General features: G+C 42.1%; 2 protein-coding genes and 1 long non-coding RNA gene across 5 annotated transcripts in view; 1 reads left to right on the top strand and 2 right to left on the bottom strand.

The window, feature by feature from the left end:
- Positions 1–9858, bottom strand: part of PAPLN (papilin, proteoglycan like sulfated glycoprotein) — a 48474-nt gene extending 38616 nt beyond the window's left edge. Inside the window, exon 1 of one of the 3 annotated variants that reach the window (XM_010390058.4) lies at positions 9782–9858. In XM_010390058.4, the coding sequence (XP_010388360.1) occupies positions 9782–9790 (9 nt within the window). In that variant the 5' untranslated portion in view covers positions 9791–9858. Of the gene's footprint in view, positions 1–3608; positions 3835–9781 lie in introns of those variants that run through there. The other 2 variants (XM_019281109.3, XM_019281118.3) reach the window with 2 other exon arrangements.
- PSEN1 (presenilin 1) overlaps positions 9840–24416 on the bottom strand; it is a 43615-nt gene continuing 29038 nt past the window's right edge. The window contains exons 12-13 of the mRNA XM_039551808.1: positions 20284–20379; positions 9840–9926 (exon numbers count right to left, since the gene is read on the bottom strand). Of these exons, the coding sequence (XP_039407742.1) occupies positions 9924–9926; positions 20284–20379 (99 nt within the window). The 3' untranslated portion in view covers positions 9840–9923. The remainder of the gene's footprint in view (positions 9927–20283; positions 20380–24416) is intronic.
- Positions 12540–23541, top strand: LOC109143498. The gene is made up of 3 exons (XR_002043698.3): positions 12540–12834; positions 18014–18251; positions 23000–23541. It is a non-coding gene; the product is annotated as an uncharacterized LOC109143498 (long non-coding RNA).

Raw genomic sequence — 24416 nt, 5'->3', positions numbered from 1 at the left:
GAGGCAGGCAGGGAGCTGGGACCAAACCACACAAGGCTTCTGGAGAAGAGGCTACAGGAGCACGTCACTGGGGCTCCCATTCCCCAGGTAGTTACTATCTTGGACGTTTTTAGCCAGTTAGGACAAAAAGATTCTCTGAGTAGACAACCATAGTCAGAATCCAATGTATGGGGCAACACTGTGCATCAAAGCAGCAAGAGGTTATAGCTCTGGTGCTTGCTTGTACTTTTGTGCCATTGCACTTGCATGGAGATTGCTATCATATGTCCCAAATTTAGCATTAAAATGTTTAGACCATCCAGCCCTATTAAACTAGTCATGAGATTCCAGGAAGCATCATCAGAAGGAAGAACAGGGCTGTCTGTATCCTATGAAAATCCCCACTGGAAAACAAATATTGTATTTGATTATCTGAACATCAACAAACTTGTTATTTTAAAATCCTCCTCAGATGTAGAATTCAGCATTGATTCCTTTCACCTTAGTTTCAACCACAACAGATGGGACTGAAGAATCTGTCTGAAACCTTAAAAAATGGGTCAAGTTCTGTTTCTGGATTTAATGGCCTTTTAACTCCTTGTAGGACCTGGGGTACAGCAGCACATGTTTATTCTGCTTGTTTGCCATTCTTCTCACTGCAGGCTGGACATGCAGGGGGAAGAAATGAGAAGGACAGTGTTTTACTGTGCTTTCACTTGTAACAACAGCAGCTGCTGCTCCCTGAACCTCCTGCCCATCTCCAGTTTTCTTCAACCCTCCCCAGCTTCCTTTTCCCACTGTGTGCTAGAACAGCATCTCCACCCCTCCTCCACCCAGAAACAGCAGCAGGGCCTGAGGGGAAATGGTGACTTTATGCTCAAGCTATGGAACAGCTGCTGGAAAGCTCACAAGGAGGAATTCCTGCCATAGTGCTAAAATATGAAGTTATCTCAGGGAGAGGGTTTATGAGTTCACAAGTAAGGAGCAACCAGAATCTTTAACCAAAAATAGAAGTATGCCCAGCTGAAATCTCTGCTCATACACCAGAAGAAATTCAAATTGTCTAGACAGTCACATCTGGCATTAACTGCTCGTGTGAGATGAATAAAAGACTTAAAAAGTGAGGAGTGGTTCCAGCCATCTGTGAGCTTGGTCAAAAAGAACTGGCTTCAGAGTTCAGCTCTGGACTGTTTTCTATAAAAGATGCTGACCCAAGCTTCTCCAAACACTGAAGAAGTTCAAACTGGAATCTAACTTTAGCAACTTGGGAACCTTCTATTCCAAAACAGGAGGGTGGGAGGGTGAAAGGACTACAGAGGGCATAGCTGCAATTTCCTAACAGAACAGAACACAAGAACTCCACTACCACTGGAAACTGGGATAAGCACCCTTATTTTCAGGGCTTGACGCTGAACCCACTTAGGAAAGAAGTTTTTGCCTTTATAAACAGAAGTTCTAGAAAATGGGCAGACTTGGACACTTCTCTATAGTGGAGCCAGCAGTGAGCTGCTGTAAAAATATTTTATTTACTTAGAAACTCTTGTCCAGGTCCCGGCAGACTTAGCAAGATCAGTCAAATCTTCATGGAGACCAAGAGTATGTTTTAGAATCAAGGATAGTTTTAATGACTCCTATGTTTACTTCACGTGTGTAAACCCTGCCTTCCAATGCACAAATAAGATTGCTTACTTAAACTTGGCCACTTTTCCAAACAACCTCTTAACATCCATGTCCCTGGGGAAACAAGACCTACGTTGCCTGTATATATATATGAAAAAACAACTTTGAATCAGTTGTCTAATTTCAGGGTCTCAAAAGCAATAAAGTTACATTTTGAGGTAAAAGATACTGGACCAGGATGAAGAGATGTGTTGAACTTTTAATCCATTTAGATGATGAGTTTTTCTTTTCAACAGGAAGGAAATCCAAACTTAAAAGTAATGTTATGAATAACTCAGCCTTGTGTAAGCAAGAACTTAAGCTGTTTAGGCACTACAGAATCAGATCACAAAGTCAGAATAAAACAAGTTTCATGAGTTCCATTACTTACACATTTATCAGGTTTTCTCTATTCTTTTTGAAAATAATTGGACAGCCAGTGTTATGTGGTTCTTTTCTGTTTAGCACAAAAGGCAGACCAGCCTTCTTTGGCCTGTGAACCACATTTCTAAATCATCTTTGGCCAAAGACACATATCACAGGTGTGGGTCAGGGATTGTTCTAGGAGTGGTTCATAGGCAGAAGACCCCTTCAGGGTTCCACTTGCCTAATCTAGATGAGATTTATCTGGACATGCAGGGAAAGTGGCAAAGCCACCCAGCATTACTGACTTTGGCAGGTCCTTAGAAGCCATTTCATCTCCCTGATGGGAATTTGAATTACCCAGTATGGATCTATCATTCCCTTTGAAGTAACCCTGACACAGAAAGCTGCCTTTGCATGCACAGCTTGTGAGATACAGGTTGGCCATCCTGGCAATAAATATTTACCTGTTGCAATATCAACAGAAATGGCTTATTGTAAAGTTTAGCACATCCAGCACTAAAGCAAATGTTGCCACAGGGATCCTACTACTCACACCTTTTCAGAAATTCCTTCCCTTTCCTCCACTCCCCTTTAACAGATCAGATCTCACTTTGATGTTTTATTTTTAGAAGTTTGGTTGAAGGAGGTGGGAAGCCAGAAAGGATGATGATATGTTGCCTGGTTATTCACTGACATAAATTTTTTGAGTCATTGACTCAGAGCAAAGTCTTCGAGCTTTTACATTCACTACATTTTCTAAAGACATTATGATTTTTTATTTGCTTTAAAAAACATCCAGCATATCTTTGTTCCAGCGTGCTTTTGTTTGTCTTGACAACTGAGAAGCACCTTTTAAGTTTTTGCTGGAAGAATTAAAAAGGGAAAACATACCCGCACAGAAAGAAGCTGAGATGACGATTGGGACAGAAAGGGGCTCTATGGAGCAGGGATCAAGGACAGGGAAAAACCTCCCTTTGCTTAGGATGTGAGCTGAGTGGGGAGAGCAGAAGGATGACATCATACAGCCTAGAGGAACCAGGAAACAAATCACCACTTTAAGCAGATGATATCACATTCAAGATACTTCTTAACATGCCTGTTTTCTTCCCCAACCACAGTAAGCCATCCTTTTTTCGACAATTTTTCAAAGAAGATCCTGGGCCTTATGTCCTTGGGTTGGGGCAGATAAGCTAAATAATGTCCATGTGCCCGTTAAAACAGAAGAATGCTGAATTGCCTTTGTCTTGACCATGCAATGAACCACATTCATAAAGAGCTGTTTGTATACAAAGCAAGGGGTAAATGTTTATAAATGAGTTTAAGCACAAGACTGGCTGAAAGGGCTTAATGGGAAAGGAGAGAAAATAAAGAAAGCACAAATTGTCTGAGCAGACATTTTACGGCAGTGTCTTTACCATTGGTATCCAGATTTACTTATTAATTCTAAATACGTTAGAAGTTGAAGAATCTTCATCAAGAAAGTTATCCCAGTGAGATATACTTTCAGCCATGTTAGGCATATTATGACAGACAAACTTTCAGCTAGAATAACTTTAAAATTCACCTTGTTAAATGAAAAGAAAAAAAAAGTCAGAAAAACTTACTAACAAGCACAGCAGCAGAGCACCAGCTGGCTGGAGAACTGAGTAGTGGTAACACAGAAGCATCTTCAAGCCTGCTTTATCAATGGTTTTCAACTCAGCCTTCAGCCTGATTCCTAACAGGCACATTAATCTGCACTAGGCCATCACTTCACGTGGCTGACACAGACTGACTGTTTTCTACAGAGGACTTCTACAGCAAAGCAAGATTCAGCAACACCTGGGGAAGCCACAGCAGCCTCTGAATACTGAAATCACACAAAACAGTAGCTGAAAAATCATCAGGCTCAAGAGCAAGATCAGCACACAGATTCTAGTAAGGCCTCACACCATACCCTATCAGTGGGTGGGGAAGATGCAGACCTGCCTTATTCTTGCTCTCCAAAATCCACAATGATGTATCTCAGGCTTAGGGCAGTGAAGCAGCGTCTTCCAAGCAAATCTAATCACTATGCCAGCCCTTTGCAGGAGCTAATGGAGTATTTCATGAGGGCAATTTTCTGTCTACCTATTAATATCAGCTCAGATTCAATTTTATGCAACTAGCCTCCCACTATTAGATTTGCAGCCAGAGATTTATTATAAGGAGTAAAGATAGGATTCTGCTTTCTATTTTGGTAGTCTCACTGTGCTTAGCTGTTAATTAAATCTGGGAGCATGTAGGGATAATGACAAGCACACAGACTGATTTAGACACTGCAAAAAGAAGCCACACACTGCCTATGGAAAATACATGACAAGGATAAAATACCCCAAACACAAATTGAAGAGGAATGGCTAACAGTCTTTATATTATATTTATATTAAGCTGTGACTGCCCTGTCACAGCTTAAGCTTCATTTCTATGAGTTATTTAGCCTGACCTGAAATATTAACTGACACTGAGCACTGCTGCTGTTTATAAATAATAGAATGGATTGGGTTGGAAGGGACATTAAAGATCATTTAGTTCAACCCCCCTGCCATTGGCAGGGACACCTTTCACTAGACCAGGTTGTTCAAAGCCCCATCTGACCCGACCTTGAACACTTCCAGGGATGGGGCATTCCCAGTTTTTCTGGGAAATCTGTTCAGTGCCTCACAACTTTCTGAGTAAAGAATTTCCTCCTAATACCTAATCTAAATCTCCCCTCTTTTTGTTTAGCACCATTACCCCTTGTGCTATCACTATGTGCCAACATAAAACGTCACTCACCATCTTTTTTTAAGTTCCTTTTAAATACCAAAAGGCAGCAATAAGGTGTCTCTGGAGCCTTCTCTTCTCCAGGCTGAGCAATCCCAGCTGTCTCAGCCTTTCTTCATAGAAGAGGTGCTCCAGCCCTCTGAACATCTTGTGGCCTCTTCTAGACTTGCTCCAGCAGGTCTGAGGACACCAGACCTGGACACAGTATTCCAGGTGGGGTCTCACAAGGGTAGAACAGGAGAATCCCCTCCCTTGCCCTGCTGGCCACGCTGCTTTGGGTGCAGCCCAGGATGTGGTTGGTTTTCTGGGCTATGAGCACATACTGTCAGTTCATGTCCAGCTTTACATCCATGAGAACTGCCAAGTCCTTCATATGGACCATGTCAGAAGCCTTACAGAATTCTAGGTAGATGACATCAGTCAGTCCTCCCTTGTCAACCACTGCAGTCACTCCACCACAGAAGGGCACCAGGCTAGGCAGGCAGGATTTGCTTTTAGTGAAGCATGCTGGCCTCTCTTGGATCCCCTCCTTGTCTTGTCCCCTCCTCTCCCACGTCTCCTAACATGCATCTTAGCATTGCTTCCAGGAGGATCTGCTCCATGATCTTCCCAGGCACAGAAGGGAGGCTCACAGGTCTTTAGTTCGCTGGGTCTTCCTTTCTTCTCTTTTTAAAAATAGGAAAAATGTTTCCCTTTTTCCAGTCACTGGGGAGTTTGCCTGACTGCCATGACTTTTCAAATATCATGGAGAGTGGCTTGTCAACCACATCAGTCAGTTCCCTCAGGACCTTGGGATGCATCTCATCAGGCCCCACAAACTTGTGCCTATTCTCTTTCCTGAGGTGGTCTCAAACCTGCTCTTCACTTACAGTGGGAGGGACTTCACTCTCCAACCCCTACCTAATCATGTTACCCAGCTGAGACTAATCCCTTACAATTCAAATTTTTGAGAATTCTTTAGGAAAATAAAGGATTAAAGGATTTTCATGCTAGAAGACGGCTTCAAATTTATTTGACTTCATTCCATCCTAAATATAAACATGTCAATTTCTGTGCTGCGCAATGGGTTAAAAAATAAAAATAAAAACCTAGAGTTATCTCAAGAGGAGATTTTAAAACAATGTAAATTTTTCTCTGCCTCTCTTTGCAAGATTTACATCTCTGTTCACTGAGAGGATGTTAACACTACATTCAACAGTATGCTTGTAGTATATATGCAGAAGGAACACCTGTAAAACCTTTAAATAAATTTGCTTGGGGACTAATAATAGACAGGAAAACATGAGACTATTTACCCTGAACCTCATGTGGGTTTTGATTGCTGCTGCCTCTGCATTGTTTCTGGAACCTAAAATAGTTTATTTCATCTAAAGTTAACTCAGTCTTTTATATATATATATATATATATATATATATATATATATATATATATATATGTGTAAACATGTCAAACACACCACGCTTGTACAGGTACATCTCTTCCCTAAGGAATCACCCCTACTGACTGTGATGCAGACACACCTTCAGTGGTATGAGGCAGAAATTCCCCCAGAGAAGTCTGTGGGCTTACATTACTGTGCAAGGGAAAGATGAGTAACATGAGGTGAACTAAAAGAAACAAAAATGGAACAAAATCACAACCTAAACCAGAACTTTAGACTAACAAACTTAGGAGGGAGAGTATGTGCTAGTGGAATTGGGGCTGCTGTCTCTAAGAATACTGGCCCTAGCATCTTTCATCTGTCACTAAAAATTAACTTCATAAAAAATGATCTGAGGAGGGTGTGATCACACTGCAGTGCCTGGAGAGCTCTCAAAGGAAGCACATGCTCGACGGTGTGATCACAGCAAAATGACAACGGTGTGATCTAAAAATAAATTGGTTCTTTGCTCTGAAGCTGGTTTCTCCCACAGATGCCCAAACCAGAGCCTCCAATTACTGCTTTAAGGGCTAGGCAGAAAAATAAACAATCTGTGGATGGCACTTGTTTTCTATACATCATGTCTGCATGTCAGGAAGGTGAGCTTGTTATTGTGTGAGAAAGCATAAACAAATGATTTGATCATAGGCTATGCATATGAGTAGACACCCACTCAAGTACTTCAATATAAAAATCCCTTCCCAAACGTCTAGCAGCCCTTATTATTCCTTGTCCAAGACAAGACTGGACCACAACAAATCGCAGTTCAGATCCAGGAGTGATAAAAAATGAGACTGTGAAGCTGTGTCCAGCAGACTATCATTTTGAGAGAAATAAGTCCTTTTGACAAGTCCATCATACAATGGGCATAACTGCAAATGACTGTCCTGAATCCAAGCAGTCATCCGTCACTGCCTGGGCTCAGCAGCTATGCCAGGTACATTGTGGGGCTTACATCACTTTTGTATCATCCTTCCCACAGACCCAACAGCAAAGCAACCTGTTTCCTCTGGTGTTCACTGAGCATCAATATGCCACCAGGAAAACATCTTCCCCTTCACTCAGCTAAGGATGAGCCTATAATGCTAATTGTGAGGACTACTGTAATTGCATCCTGTGTATTCTAGGTGCTGTTCTCATGCAAAACAGCAGCTCCCATCCTCTTAAAAAAAACCTATTTGTTTGCTGTGTATTATAAGTCACTAGGCACATACATGAACGAATAAAATGGTAAACATTTTATTAACATTTAAGGTCCCCAGAGAACAAAGAGAAAGCCTTCTGGTAGCCTAAGCTCAATCTGTCCTGAGGCACAGAACAGTATTTTGCCTGATTTACATTATATTCAGAAGAAGCGGTCCACAATCAAGATCAGAGGGGTGGGTTTTTTCTCCCAGGTTTCCTATTTTAACAGAACAAAAAGAATAAACTTTGCACCTTTGACTCAAAGTACTACCAAGAAAGCCAGTTGCAACAACGTAACTGCTTTCCTGTTTCCTTTTAGCAAGTCTGGACACGGCCATTCTCCTAGACTCCAAAAGAATTTTGAGAGGCAATTAATCCCTGAAGCAGCTAGATTAGGTGAGATCTACCTGCATTCTCCTTTACCAAGCTGGTAAGCAGCTGGATCTGAGAGAGTCCATCCCAAAGCCTAAGTGAAGTGATCTGCATCAGAAGTTACTTACACTTACTGAACAGCAACATTTCAGATCATCCATTCTCTAAGTTCTTTACAGCACAGTGGTGGCTACTTTCCCTTAAAATTGAGACAATTTTGGTTTTTACCTAATATTCTTTTAAACATACGTACAGAAAACACCAAACAGAGCTCTACATCCTTGCTTGAAAATCACCTCAAATCACTCATCACACACCTTCTATCAAATGCTACCTTCAGACTGTTTACTAGTGAACAGATTTGGATTAGGCAAATGCTACAAAGACACTACCCCAAACCCAGCATTTCTGTGATGCCATCAAGCACTTACACTCATAGTGCACAATATTTCAAAACCAAACACCTTTGAGGTGTCAGGACACTTCACATTGTATAAGAATCTGAAAATAGGCCCGAAAAAGAAGTCTCAGTTATCTCACACTGGACAGAAAAAAAGCATCAAAACTTCCAGAGACAGCAAATTTGCTCTGTTTTAATTTTTTTCATTTTATCAATCATTTAATTCACTGACATGAATAAATATTAGTTTTAGTTAGTGCCATACCAAAGACGTGTGACTTTACCTACCCTTGTTCCTCATCACAAACACCTCCCTTTGCTCCCTGTAAGAGCAGAGCATTTGTCCTGGAAGCCCAGAGTGAAGCTGTCCAATACACACATGGCTGTGTAGCACTTTGGCTCATCCTCACACTGCACCTCAGAAACAATGGATTTTCATGGCTGCTCTGTCTACAGAGACTGGGGATGCTCTGGCATCAAAGTGTGTGGTACATCTCTGAGAAGGTGGGATAAAAACATATAGGCTGCAAGCCAGTTTACAAAGAAGCTGTTGAAGGGCCTTGGAAGTACAATGCAGGAAGGGTAAACCTGTGTTTGTGTAGACACTTTCCAAAGTAACAAACAAAGGTGTTTACAAAGTCACTTTAAGGTTTCTACAGGCAGACCTAAAGAAACATACCCTCTTACTAAACTCCTGTACTAATACTAGTTATTCCTAGTCCTAGGGTCTCCATTCAAAGCTAATATTACCCCCATCAAGGCCTTGAGACTGATTTTCAAACTGCTCCTCTACTTCCATGTGACCATCCACCCACAAGGAACATCCAGTCTACCAGGCATATCTACTGCACTTCCACACTGCTTCCAGAGCATTACACCTCCTCCATGCCAGGACAGGTCCCTGCAGCTGCTGCCTTGGCCTGCCTCACATGTCAGGCTCCCTCAGGGATGGGAGACCCGGTGCTGAAAACCTCCCTTTCACAAACAGGTCTGTTGGCTCTGACGGCATCGTTTGGCCGGGCCTCCCTCACGGCTCCCCTCACGCAGCTAAAGCAGCACCGGCCCGGTGCCCCTCAGCACCTGCTGGCACCGGAGCTCTCCAGGGAGCACAGCGAGGGGCTGCAAGGGCCGTAGCGCCCACACAGCCTTTGTGCCCGCGTGCAAAAGCTCCGATTCTCCAGTCGATAGCCCTGCTCCATTTGCCTCGCACCCTGCGCGCTGACAGAGCATGTGCGTCTGACCCCACGGGGCTCGCCCGGCACCGTGTCACACGGACAGGGCCTTCCCGGGCACTCCCTGCTCCCCCCAGCCGCAACACCGGGAACAGCAGCTGCGGGCACATGAGGTCCCACTGTGAGTAAATGCGTGTCAAAGGTATGCGTGTTCACCGAACACATAGAGCATCTGCTTCCCTCCCTCCTAAGAAATAAAATTTTGCACTCATAAGGACTCTGGTCTCTCCTCTCCTCTCCCCTGTACTCCTTTAACTGAAAGAAAAATGGTGGGAAATGAAAAATAGTTTGAAGAGCACAAACAGCACTGAAAAGACTAATAGAGAATAGATATCCAGGTAGAGGGATCAGGAAACAGCCCAGAACACAAAGTCAACTCCTACCTTCTGCATGTGCCTGTGACAGGTGAGCACAAAAGTTGGAGACACTCTGCAGTCAAGCTCCAGAACCCTCTTTCCAATCGATCTTGTTGAAACAGTGGCACTTCAGTGCTCTCCTCTCCTGCTTCTGTTTGGTTACTAATCCTTACTGCACAGGAAAAGCAGAGTTGTATTTCATTTAACCCCTTCAGCCTCTCGGTTTCTTCACAAGAGTTTTCACTTTTGCTTTGGAAAGCCAGAGTCGTAAGCATGCACACAGGCACGCCTGCCGTGGAATTGTTTCTAGCTTCTGTAGTCTGTGTGTGAGCACACACATGAGCTCTAAACTGTGCCTAAAGTTGTTGCAGGGGTGGAGCCCTTTGTAACTAGTTTTATTTTAGCTGTAGGCATCACATCAGAAGAGAGACGGCTATCCACAGATCCCTTCGGTATTAATTTTCAGTAAGTTCTTAACTCTGAAAAAAATACTTAACTTTACATTTACTTTAAAACTACAGCCTGAATCACAGTTCACAAATATGCTTTTGACAAAAGAAACTTTGAACTTAAATACAATTCACAGCTAGACTGGAGTGGAGGCAAAGGTAAGCAGACCTCCAAAATCTGAAAATAGCAGCACTTCGGATACAGACATGAATTTAACCAGACAATGGCAGCATAGTTTTCTCAATTTTTGTTTCCTCTAACAAATGCCATGCATTCAGAAACCCCCTGAAAACTCCTGTGAAGGACAACTTAACATCATAAAAACTGTTAAAGGAAAAGGAATCTAGTTGGATGCATTACAAGGAAAAACTTGTGTTTTTAATCATGTGGATACTAGAGAAAACATTGCATAACAACTTATGTGTTGCTGTTGTTTTATTTTGCAAACAGATAAATCTGCCCCCCATTGATTTTGTTCTCTGCTTAGTATAAAACAAATAAATAACGAAATACAGAGACCACAGATCTGGAAAAATAGATTTTGGTCCAGCAATTATAACAGCTACCAGCATTTTAACCGTATTTAATATAATGACCGAGGTCTCCAAGATTATGAGAATAGCTTTAAAGTCTTAAGTTTGGGTTGATCTTTTATGTTTTGCCTTCCAGTTTTAGAGTCCTTTTACATTGGTAGTTCATTTGTAACCATAAGAGAGAGAACCTTGCTTTCCAAAGGAAAGATGAAGCTTCTACCTTCAGGTAACTCCACATGTTGGATCTTTCAAGGAAGACATCAAGATGTGCAATGGAATCTCCAGAACTGGTATTACTACTGTCTTCTTGGCCATGCTGCTGCTTTAGATGATCAAAAGAGACAATATCCTTGCCAACTGTTGACAAGCCTAGATGTGCGCAGCTCCAAATGGAAGTTTCTAGCAGACTCGTAAATGCATCAGGTGACACAGAAGCAATTTTATTCCAGGGATACGGCTCGCTTCATCCCTGCTGTTCAATCCCTGTCTAGCAGCTAGCCATGAAAGGTACACAGTACTCAAATCCTACCATTACACATCCCACAGGGAACAGAGTTCAAATAAAAGTTACATCTTTTCCACAAGCAAAAGCAATCCTGTACTTTCTGGTCTAAGCTAACTCTGTAACAATAATCAAGGATAAGCTCTAACAGGAAGCCCACACAAAATGGCAACATCTCCACCAAGCAACCAGGGAACCACAAGATATTGGAAGACACAATACACCTCAGAACAACATCTGATGGCAGTGCAGATGCATGGCTACCTCTGTTATCCTTGTCAGGAGAAACAAAAATTGGATATTGTTAATTCCTAATTAACAATATAGAAATTATTGTCCTGCCCCTTTAGATTCAAATTTTCTTTTAAGAAAAATAAATTTGGGCCTTGGGCCAAGCTGTGGTCCCTCCTTTTCCATCAGGAAGAAGTTACATGAGCATGTGCTTTTTCTTTTTCAACCTGTACTCTCAATTAGCCATTGGCTAATGTCATCCTGCCAGCTGTCACCTTATATCCTAAGCTTCATGGTATTTGATCAAACCAAAACCTGAACTCCTGGCCTTCTATGAATAAACCAAACTTTCATATCAGTTTAAAGCTTTTATCCCCTTGGCAAGAAAAGACTTGAAATCCAATCCCAAAAGTTCAAAAACTGGAAGGCAAAAAACCCCACAACTTCAGATGAATTTATAAATACCCAATCATTAAAATGCCTCTCATGGCAGTGGGACCTCAATTAATGTTTTTTTGAAATACCAAGCTTAATAATGTTCTTGTAGTTTTTGTGTTCTTGTTGATAAACTACAAGGGAGTACAGAGACAGGGAAAATGTGACTGCTCATGTTGGAATCTAGCCAGGATACATCCAAAAACCAGCTGTGCCTACTGCATTAAAGCAGATACTGTGTAAACACATCTGGATTAATTTTAACCCCATAGAGACTTAATTGATGAGCTCTTGAGATGCTGAAATAAAAAAAAGAAGTGACCAGATTTTTGTGACAACTAAGCAACATGAAACATTAATTACATTTCTTTTATTAAAAAAAAAAAAAAGGAAAGAATAATCTGCTCCTACTTCCTGGTTCCAGCAGAGATGTGACAAAATCAAGCTGTTAGTGTAGGATTTGAGCTCAAGGCCAGTGCTTAGTGGCAATGCAATGCAAAGGCAATGCAAATATGAAGTAAACCTTTGCCCCGTGGTTTCACAGGAAGTTTTGCATATGTACCTTTCCTCTGGGAGAAAGGACGTGACCTTGTGTTGAAACTGTTTTCATCACTTACCCTTTAGTGAAAGCAAGATAATCCACTGATTCAAGACCTTTCTCATCTCTTGGTAAGACACTGACAGGTCACTGTGGAATGAACACAGCAGGACCACAGGCATTTGCCTCTTGCTACTAGATCAGTCCAGCGGCTAGCCTGGCATCTGGGTGTCCCAGATGAGGTCAAGAAGAAACAGTTGAGGTGAATGCATGGTGAATGGATACTGCCGAACATGATATCCTTTCTAGCCTGATCAGTGAAGTACCTCTGGCAAGAAGCAACCTCTACAGGAGCTGTGGCATTGGGATTTCAACAGTTACATGGCCAGAGGTCAGTAGCAAGACTTCTGCTTTCTCTTTTGTTATACCTTTCATGGGAATAAACTACCAGGATTCCTTACTGCCAGAGGCTGTTTCCAAAGACTATCTAAAGATCTGCATGCTCTACTGGACAGAGCTCCTGTCTAAGTAGTTATGGCTGTCTTAACACTTACAGCACTGTAGAGGGTTGACCTTAGCTGGTCGCCAGATAACCACCAAGATGCTCTATCACTCCTCATCCTCAATACAACAGAGGAAAACAAACTGACGGAAAAACTTGTCAAACATGATAAAGACAGGAAGATTACTCACTGGTTACTGTCATGGGCAAAACAGACTTGACTTCAGAGAAATTAATTACTGAGAAATAAAACCAAAACACCCTGCTTCTTCCCCAGGGGGAACTTAACACCTAACTCTTCTACCTCCTGTCCTCTCCCCCTGAACAGCAACCAAAAAACTCAGGCAAGACTCACAAAGTTTCCAGAAGAGAAGCTTGAGCATTCATGCAAGGAAGAGAAGAATCTGTGTTCAGTTTGGTTTCAAAGTCTGAACCTCCCAGGAGACTACAGTGATCAGGAAACCATGGCATAGTCACATTACAAACTGGTGTTCTTGATTGCTCACTTCGTCATTTAGCCAAAGAGCAAGGATCTGGGGTGTTGTGATTACGGTTGGGTCACATGCTTAAAAATGGGATGTGTGCCTTGCTTTGTGTTCAGAGTAATATCCAGTTTCTTAGATAAGAGCAGCGGCCTCTTCAAGGGACATGGACAGCCATTCACATACTTTAGCCTACTACTTGCATCTTATCCAGGGGATATGCTCAAATATATCTGAGCACAGAATAATACTGAACAGCAATCTTACATCCTAGGTAAGTGTGTTGATGGCTGAATGAGAAGGTAAAGGAATAAGAGTCTCTGGGATGCCAAATCAAGTCCACTGCTACTGGGGACATTGTGGCATGTCTCTCTGTCCATCAGCTGCACAAGGGTCTGAAAATAGGAAGCTTCAGCTTACTCCCAAAACAATAAATCTTTTGACATACTGATTTTTTAATTTATTACTTTTTAAAGAAATGACAGTATATTTTGATTCAACCTGAACTGAGCTTTTTTCAAACTTGAATAGTGCACCAATAACTCCATTCTTCCCAGACTCTCACTCACTATTGCAGGATAGGCATGTCATTTAGTCCTCTGAATGACAGCTTCTCAGTATACAGAATGAATCCTGTCAACCCTTCAGGAAAAGCAGCTCAATTTCATGTTCAGGAGACATTACAAAGTCCTTAGAGGAAGGGTGGAAAGTGTATTACATACCAGTGGGCTCTGCTGTACAACTTAACTGCATCAAAGCCTGTTATCCTCTTGCAGTATCTCTTGCACTGGTTTATACCTGCTCCAGAGGCCAGGCCACACATGAACTCTCTCAGGTGCTGAGGACTGCTGCAGAGGAGCTGACCCATACAACTTTTGTAACTTTTGTACAGATACAGCTACAAGCAGAGCTGATTTTATTGTGGTTTGCCAGCTTGCAGCCACTGAAGTCAGCAATGCAAGAGAGTAAAGAGGTATCAGCTTCATTGCTCCCAGTCTCCCTTCTTGGACACTTTCACATAATGCAGCTCAGAACTGTGGAAACCAGTGCAATCACCAGTATTTTGCTATAATCTGCTTCAGGAACAGACCAACTCACAGGCACTTGGTCTGGCAGGATTCTCTTCTCCTAGTCCCTTCTTAACAACTGAGCCAATTCCTGTGCTGTGCTCTCCAAGAGAGCTTTCAAATAAATTTACTCTTTGTATTCAAAGAATTAGATACCTCTCTTCATCCATTTCCAAGGTGAGTGAAATGGCAAGCCTGTCACTTCATATTTATTTTGATTCTCACCCAAATCAGGCGAGACTTTTATTCAGGCCAGCTTTCTAAACAAGTTGATAATGCTACACCAAGTTTCAGCTCTTCATCCTTAGGCAGTTTAAAGAAGAAAAGCAGCATGTAATGATAATGTCAGTGTTCAAAAAGCAAAAAACAACTTCAAAGTGCTGTGACTAATTCTGTGCAAACTTTGTTGTGAAAGGCACTCCAATACACTGCACCTCAGGATACAAGTGAAGGCACTATTCCATTGCTAAGACTATACTTGGATACACAAAGATTTGCCTGTAAAAAACCAGAGGAACTACATGTAATGGAATGAACATTATTTTTAAACCAGCCCAACTGCTCTTGAGTTTAAGTCATGTAAGCAAAACCAGGACACAACTGAGTCTATTGGAAGGGAAGTGGTGTTAATTTTTTCTAGCACTGGATAGCACATCTAGTTTTTCTGATGTCCCACCCCAAATCCTGGGTTATTTACAGGAAATCATTCCTACAGCTTTCCTTAAAAGTAGACACTTTGAATCCTACTAATTATTAAGAAACTGATCACAAGGACACTGCAATCCCATTTTCTTTTTCTGTATCATGGATTTAAATACTGCGTAGGGCAAACTTGGCAGCCACACAGAGAATCTCATTTAGACAGATTAATCTGTGAACACAGAGAGATCTGGAGGGGTCTCTGCTTGCCCATTCCTTGATGCACAGGATTTAAACAGGAATAATTATATTCAGCAAGCATAAACACACACACACACTCAAAAAGTAACATATACATACATTAAATGAGGCAATGCCTTATCCAGAACAGACACTCCCTCAGCTGTTTGTTTTCCTTTTATTTTGGTTTTACATTTTAATGATATATAAAAAGTAGAAGAAATCACAGGTGGTAAGCAGATTTGAGCTAGAGAACTGATTTCAAGAGAAAACATTTTTAGTTCTTAGACAAACAAATATGGTGATTAATGTTGATTTCTTGTGCTCCCCAAGCTGTCACTGGTGAGCAAGGAGCAAAGGGTCAGGGCTGGCCATTTGTATTCAGATTACATTTGAAAACATAAAGGACAGTCTCCAATCTCCCAAATGTTTTCTGGATAATCTAATCTGCTCCACCCAAAATAGCAAAAAAATAAAAGTCTAGATCACACAAATTTAACAAAACATGGTATCACATGAAACAAAACCAGAAAAACCTGTTCCCCATGGATGCCACACAAACATCAGCCTTTTGCTCAGAAGGTCTTGCCCAGAGCTCAGTCAAATTAATGGGAAGATTTGAATTTCCAAAGGCTTTAGACCAGGCAAATACTGATGTGGCAGAGAGGAGGGCAAAGAAGGAACAATAACCAGCCAATTCTAGGCCCGATCTCAGTATTTTATAATGATTGACAAAACTACAGTTATTTTCACCATGGCTGGACTGAGTCTTGCTGAACTATTCTGCCCTGCCCAAACCTTTAGGGAAACTAAAGCCAACAGGTTTCCCTTCCCTCTTAGCTGACTCCCTTTCCCCCCACAGAGTGCACCTGGGCTCCTGGTGCCACACATACCCTGAGGCTGTCAGCAACGGAAACAGCTCCTCTGCTTCTCCCAAACATCAGCCCTTGCTGGGAATAGGGAGCTTGCCAGGCAGAGATAACAATACAGCAAAGCTTTGGAGGGAAGAAAGAAGCTGGCTACCTCACAGCCAACATGAAGAAAGATCCTCCTGGAACTATTCCAGCTATTCTCCATTTAAACATTCAGGCTTTTTCTCTCAGCACTCTTTCCACACTCTCCCCAGAGATCTCACACTATTCACTGTGGAGTCTAAAGTCACCTGCTCTTAGCTGGGCTTGGCACTGACTACGCCAAATGCTGCTTAGGAGATACAGGAGCAGAGAGAAAAGTTGAAAGCAAAACCTCTGACAAGCAATTCTCACCCCCATGCCCACATACATTTATCCCTCGTAATTCCCGGTTCACTTATACACATTACTTCCGCTAAAGAAAAGTAAATCTGGTGCCAAAACATAGCTCTTTGGTTAAAAAAGTGTTACATTCAGCAGAGGTTTTAACTCTAGCATACTAAACATGGAGTCATTAGGATTTAACACTACTGAAATGGAAATCAAGACAGAAACCTTTCCAGTTCTTATACTTCACTTTGGAATTGGAGGAGGACAACACCGACTGTAATAGCATTAAAAGATCCTCTGGACCAACATGCCCTTGGTAGAAAGTATTTGGAAGCATGAGGCACGACATAAGCTCTTGCTGATGTCTTCCAGCATCAGTCAGCAAGGAAGCTGACACCCTACTAAGGACAGCATTACAGCCTCGCTGCCCAGCAGAGAAAAGTTAGCAACAAAACAGAGCAACAGGGGCTGTCAAGACAATGATCCTTCCCTCCATCTCAGCAGACTCTCGTGGCACAGCTCTCTCCAGTGGCTCAAGGCAGTGACAGTTCTTTTCCCAGGCTCTGTCCTTGTGCAACCCCTACGGGGCATGAGAAGATGCCCAAATCCTGGCAGCTGTTTCCATATGCTTATGGCTCAGATCTCTGACAAGGGATTCTGGAATGAGAGTTCTCTCCCAGCATAATGAGGTCTTTAGTCATTAACAAAGGACCCTTCTGGGGCAGAATTCCAGCTGCGCCTGAGATCTTGCTTCCACAGAGATGACTTTTTTCCAGCACACAGGTTTTTTCTGAGGAGAAAGGGAAAGGGTTGCTTTTACCAATCCAGGGATTTTCAGTTGCAGCTGTTAAAGGCTTCTGTTTACTCTTAGATCAGGGTAAGAAATCTCTTGCTTCTCTTTCCTGCCGCTTCACAGCTGCCGGTTGAGCTTCTGTGCTTGCCGCTCCTTTGCCTCAAAGGCAAACTTGGTGTCCTGCAGCTGGGCAATGGCCTCCTTGGCCTCCTTCAGGTCCTGACAGATGAGCTCGTACTTCTCCGTCAGCTCCCTGTTCTCTCGGCGCAGTTCCTGTACCACCTGGTTCACCTCCTCCGTCTGCTTGGTGCAGTGGATCTTCAGCTGCTCTACCTCAGAGAGCATGATCTCCATGTTCTTGACCAGTGACTCCAGTTTCTCTCTGGACATGGTGTCAGGATCAGTTCTGTTCAGTCTGCCCAACCCAAACCCGAAAGGGACAAAGAAAGCCACCCTGTGCAACATGCACCAGGACGTCTGGCAATCACAGTCTTGTGCTCTCTTTTTATACTCTCTGCTGCTCATCCTCTTCCCTTCCCTTTCCTTCCCCAAAGTGTCTCTAATCTTCTTTGCTTGGTTAATCTACTTATTTTTATTGCGTTGTAGAAATCGACTGAAGGGCTGACAGCCCTGCAGTAACATATGTGCTGTGCAGCAAAAGCCAGAGCAATAATGAGACTCTGTGCACAGAGTCCACAGAAAACAGCTTTCATCTGAAGAATTCTCTTGGGAACCCCTTGCAGTACCCATTAAAGTACAAAGAAACCTCTTCAAGCCAGACGCCTACTCCAGTCCTGTGCATCCAGTCCCAAGAGCACAGCCTGACTTTCTTACATATATTGAGGTAAGTAAGCTTAACAGCAATACAAATCATGCATAGGCAAAGAGAACTAACTCAGTTTCTCTTCCTCTCTCCTAATCTTATGTTTGAGCAAGATGGAAGGAACAAAATATAAAATTCCTGGTTTTTTTCCAGGAGAAGATCTATCCAACAACAAATGCTGCAACAGCCTCATCTTCTATTGAAAGCATTCACAATGACTATCACAATCAGTGGCAACCACAGTTACTGGGCCATGTACCACTTGAAGGTGGCTTGTGTTCTGTTAGGGAGATGCAGCCTAGAAATCTTAAACCCTTTACCTTCCCTGCCTTTAGCTCCATAAGTAACACTGGTCCCAGAATTCACACAAAAACTTACTCCTGTACACACTTGCCACTCACAACACTGTCAAATGGCTGCTGAGCACAACTGAACTTGTGAGAATCAGGACTGAGACATGCCAGTCTCAACACCCTGATTACTCAGGTCACATCAGACAGCAGGGTGATCCCAGCAGCCACAAGGGATTACGTGAGTCTGGCCGACTTTCTGAAGTTTGACCCAGACTTTCTTATGTATCCAGTTAATTAATGCACTTGCCTAGACCATAAGAATCATTAATTAGCCAAGTATCTGATGTAACAATATCACCCTTGAGAAATTAATTTGTCTGAGGTGATATTGCATATGGCTCCCCAAGAAAGAACCCATGCTGTTTAGTGCTGACTGTCTGGCCAGGGGGCACACACCATGGCAGAGACAAGAATGCAGGCTCGCCCTTGGGGAACTTGCAAACTAAGGACAGAAAAGCGTGCCTCTCTGCTTCCTCCCCACATGAGGAAAATTTCCTTCAGACAGAGTCTGCGCCTTTTCAAAAGCCTTCAGACTGTTCCACACGCCCACAGAAAGGCAGAGTCTCATTTGCCACATAGCACATAGATGTAGATCTGTCCTCAGTGTATTCACCTCACAGAATTACATTTCAGTGCACAGTATTGCACAATGGCCTTTACTCTTGCATGCTGTTTTGCAATTCCAGTTCCCCTTAAAAGGATCTTGTAGTGCCATCACATACATTAAATACCAGATTGAGAGAGAATACATGTGTTCATGTGCAGAGGTCCCCCAAATATATTTTTCCTTCACTTTTCTCCACAAAATGTTGCTTTTTTCAGATGCTTCATCCCACAACTCATTGCCCCTTCTTCCCTGCTAGGCTCAGAGAAATGAAGCTCTTTCTTCCAGGAAATTTTACATCTCCTCCAGCACTGGATGAAAACACTGCTGGATGCTGGCCAAGCCCTGACAGTGTTCAATGGCCTGGGACTTTTCACAGCTGGAGGTTAAAGAGCTGCTCACAAAGCCAGCTATCCTACTGCCTCTCACACAAGTGCACCAGCAGACCCCTCTCATCCTGGCAGATGGAGCACTTTGCAGCTCACTTTGAAATGAGCAGAGTGACATCCTTCAGATGAAAAGAGAGTGGGAGAATCTAAACATAATTAGAATATGTCCTAAAGTCCTTGAAGAAACATTTGCACTGGCTGTCAGCCCAGATCCCACGTGATGCACATGGCACTGGAATAGGCTGGAACATGCTGTAGCATTACAAAACAGCAGGTCTTCATTAGTGAGGAATCTTCCCTATCTCTACAACTGTACACGCTGCACCCAAACAGTTTAAATCAAGCAGAATTACAATGATGCACAAAGGGAGTGCCACAGAGGCCATCTACTTGGATATTAGTAATTGATACATCATCTCTCACTGTCTTACTCAAAATTATTTAAGGTGCCTTGGATACAGACAGAATCTTGGCAACAGAAACGGGGTAAGACACTACTGAAATAACAATGTAAAATGAAAACAAGGAGTAGCATGAGAGGAGTTTCTACAAAGAGAAATGAGAATCGTTACTACGCTTGGTTTGATTTAAAATAGTATTTGATGAAGTAAGAGTTAAAAGTGTGCTCATGAAGATTGCAGTGGGAGAATGATGCAAAAATCACTAGACCTGCTGCAACAAGACTAACTTGAACTGTAGTTTCTTACCTTTAGTAACTGCAGGACTCCACTGTTGCAGACAAACTGGAGGAAGACAAACACCAAGAGTGAATTCAGCTGGGGAAAAATGCAGAACCAGCATACCTGGTAAAAACAATTCAAACCACAAGAATTCAGTGCACGTGGACACACAGCAAACAGCAGTCTTAGGAGTGTTGGGGATATAGCATGTTAAGACAAAAATTAGTGACAACATAGCAGAGAAAATAATAAAGCACCGCTAGAATGTATTACATAGAGGCAGTGCACTGTGAGGGAATGTGGTATCTCTAGCTTCTCCCTCCACCCTGCTGGAGGGGAAATGCAATGTTTTGTTCTGGACATTTGTCATAAAGGGGCCAAGAAAGAGTTTGAAACTTAGACAAGTGTTCAGAGAAGATGCTGATGTCAAAAAATGTGAACTCTGTGAACCAGGTTTAAGATGAAGGATTGAAAACTACATGGCAAGATATTTCTAGGACTGTTTTGCAATCATGCCCGGGTTCTCTGCATGTTCTAGGGAAGACAGCTCAGCTGGAAGAATATTTCTGTAATTACTAAGGGCCTGACTGTGCAATTGTAATTTTGAAAACATCAGTGATTTCTGTGCTCTTAGCCAAATGGTGCCCCTCAGGTTATTTCATAGCCATCTTAAATCAGGAAAAATTGGGGTTGAACTTCTCACTACGGTACATGCTACACTGAGAGACACCATTGACAAATCTATCAGCTCTTTTGTGCATATTCTTTATGCATATGGGTTTGAGATGTATGAAAGAAGGAAACACAGAGCTAGTTAAGAACAAAACAGGGGAGCAACCACTGGGAACACCCACTCCTGCTCTTGTGGACGGCAGGAAAATTGTAGAAAGTGGCACTGGTAGAAGTGAAACTTCTCATGCTTTTCCACAATGAGTGGGAGCTACAACATCTAACTACACCACCACACTCAACTACGCTGGTTTTAGCACTAGAAGCAAATGACAGTATGAAGCTGCCAAGCTGAGGATAGTTCATGTGAGACATACTTGTGCTTCTTCACAGGTCTCTGAGCCAAAGAGAATCAACCCTTCCTCTCACCCAGAGGCACACACAAGGCAGAAGTGCAGTTTCCCCATCACGTTCATACCTCTAAAAGTCTGAGGAGGAGACACAAAAATCATACTCTTTGAGTATCTGTCTGAAAGCAGACCACAGGCATTCCAATTTCTAGTGTATTTAACAGGGGCCCTGGGAACATTTGAGGAAAAAAGCATTAAGCTACCTCACTCTCTCTTTGAAGTTTTCCCAGCAACACAAGAGGGACAATTCACTATCCTAGAATTTTAAATAACTGCTCAGGCTGAAAAAGCAAGCCACTTGGTACAAACCCTGCAAAATAAAGCTACGCATACCTTATCTTCTCAGGCATACTTAGATTGCTGTATCTAATTCTAGTTTTGCCAGTCACAGACACAAATGTACAATGCAACGTTCACACAACTGTTGTGGGAGACAGCACTGTAGTCTCTTAGTAGATAGCTTAAGGTTATCATCCCCAGCTAACAATGGCCATTATTTTAACAACTAATTTTTTTTAAAGACATATAGTATGTCACTAACTGTAGTGAAAGTGTTAGAGCCCTCCAATCTGTTTTTTCTTGCAGCCTTTTCTCTCATCCCTGATTTCTCCCCAGTGGTGTGTCTAGCAGCCAGTGCGGCATTTGCAAGCTCTGTGCTTCACCATCTAGGAAGTCTACTTGGGTAAATGCATTTTTTACAAACCCATTACAAGATGAAGTATAAAAGCTCTCATTTCTATATTCATAGTAAAACCACTTTAAAAAACAAAACAAAACCAAAACAACACAAAAACCCACGCAGAGACCAAGCAGCACCTGGAGGCACTGACCATTCCTGCACCAGAGTGGGAGACCTTTGTCCCCAACTGTTCAATTTGTTTCTAATAAAAGACAAACACCATTGTTCCAGTGTCAAAATACTCAGCACTGTGTAAGACATTGACGTAATGATGATCTCATCCTGCAGAGTTTAGAGACTATTGATAAAATCTGCTCTCCTATTAAACCATGAGATTTAATTTTTGCCACTACTGTAAGCATCAGCCATATCTCATGCAATTTGGCAGAACTTGAGTTTAGCTGCACATAAAACTACATGATTTACAGGTTTTGATCTAAAATATTGCACCAAAAGGACACCTACCAAAATTGTGATCAAAATCCTTTTGACACAAATAAGAATGATAGTCTCAATAGTGTAGGTGTCTAGAGAGGTATTAATGGATACAGAGGTACCTTTTTCCATTCTGCCTCCATCTACTCATCAGCCAGATCAAAACAATTAATTTAGCATAATACAGCTCAGTAAAAAAAAAAAAAAAAATTGGTACCTTTAACAGAGTTATTCCCAAACTGGGTTGATTTCTCCTTAAGAAATCAACTGGGTAACAAAAATACCAAGCAGTGAGAGGTGGCTTATACAAACTTTAAAAAAAAAACCCCTCCAACCCTTTACTAGGATTTTTATGATCTAAGAAGAGGAAGAAACAGGTCCCACATGTCATAAAACTATTTAATATTTGAGGTGAAAAAATTTCCAAAGCAGGACAGTGATGAATCCTTCAGATTAAAGCAAAGAGTGAAAAATATTAATGACTACTTTTAAATGTTAAGAATGTTTCAAAACAAAAGCTCTTCCTAAAATAAGAAACTGTTTTGTTCAGAGTGTCAAACTGGAAAATTTGCGAAGCCCCTCTAGACAGTAACACAAGGAGTTGTGCTGGGAAGACATCCTCCATGGCACCTAACCAGCTTTCTGGTGAGGAGATACACAGAACACCTCCTGGGGACCACAGGGGATTGTCCAAGAGGCTTTCATCCCCACACCAACCTCCTTGGCCACCCTCTCCATAAGGCCTGAAGTCAACACTGTGAGAAGTAGGGGGAAAGAAGAACGAAACACCTTCCCTGTCCCTCAGAAAGGACTGGGGCCTGCCAGCATCTCCACAGCCTGCAAGGACAGATCAAATGCACAGGATTCAAATGATGGTCTCAGTAAGTCAGCGAGCAACGCAGCCCGAGGAGTAATTAGATCTGATGACAACATAACAGTCAATGGTTTGTCTAATACATCTTTCCATGTCATGTTGAATTAAGGGCTGCTGGAAAGGAGGGGAATGAGCAGAAAACAATTATCCATAATCTTTACAGAGGAGCAAATATATATATATATTTGCAAATAAATAATCTTAGAAACATTCTTTCATTTATTCTGTAGTGTGATTTTTTCCTAAAGACTAAGTGTCCATCCTGACAGAACATGCAGACTTCAGGAAAGCAAACAAGTAAAAATTCCCAAACTGTTGCTATTGTTCAGTACACGTGAACTGAAATACTGGTTCAAAGAAAAGAAAAGATGCACACTGCTTATTTGCAGGACCTGGGGTTATGCAATCCGGTCCTGTAACCAGACTACACCAAATAAACTGGCAGTGGTGCAGATGTCAGTAATTACTGAGAAATTTGATCTGGTGAGAAGAAAGGCCTCTTTTAGTTCTAGATACATGTGAACAAACACATCATTTTTGGTTCAGGATGCCAAATTCTATTACAATGATTATTTTGACATGACATTTAAAACTCTCCTTACCAAGCTAATCTGCAAAACACAGATGAAGAACTTGTCAGTTGTCTGTGGATTTCTCTTGACTACCTGTTGTACATTTAAGACAAATCAGTCTGCGTTACCCAAACACTTCAAGGAAGTTTTGTGTTCACTATTCAGCAATATAAAAATATGACTGAATGTTAATTCAGAAGCCTCAGAGACTGTAAGGAATGGAAGCATTGAGGATGAAAGGACTTCTCAAAAAAGGATGCTTTTAAACTATGGGAGAACCACGGTATCAGCAAGCCCTTGCCCAGAACTACCTAGGAACAGTTTCATTTAATCATGACAAGTTGTCAATGCCAAAACACTGGTATAAATGAAGGCTGGCTCCCCAGATGACTGTTCTCCTACCAGCTTGTCATAAGATCAGTGTCTCAGCAAATCTCAAACACTAAAAAAGTAGACAAAAAATACTAAATTTTCTGGGGGCAACAAGTAGCATCTTCTCAGTACTGTATCCCTAGCTCCTT

This window comes from Corvus cornix, chromosome 5 (genome assembly GCF_000738735.6).
Source record: "Corvus cornix cornix isolate S_Up_H32 chromosome 5, ASM73873v5, whole genome shotgun sequence".
Taxonomy (NCBI): domain Eukaryota; kingdom Metazoa; phylum Chordata; class Aves; order Passeriformes; family Corvidae; genus Corvus; species Corvus cornix.
The sequence above is the reverse complement of the archived record's forward strand: the minus strand, read 5'-3'. Positions and strand labels throughout refer to the sequence as shown.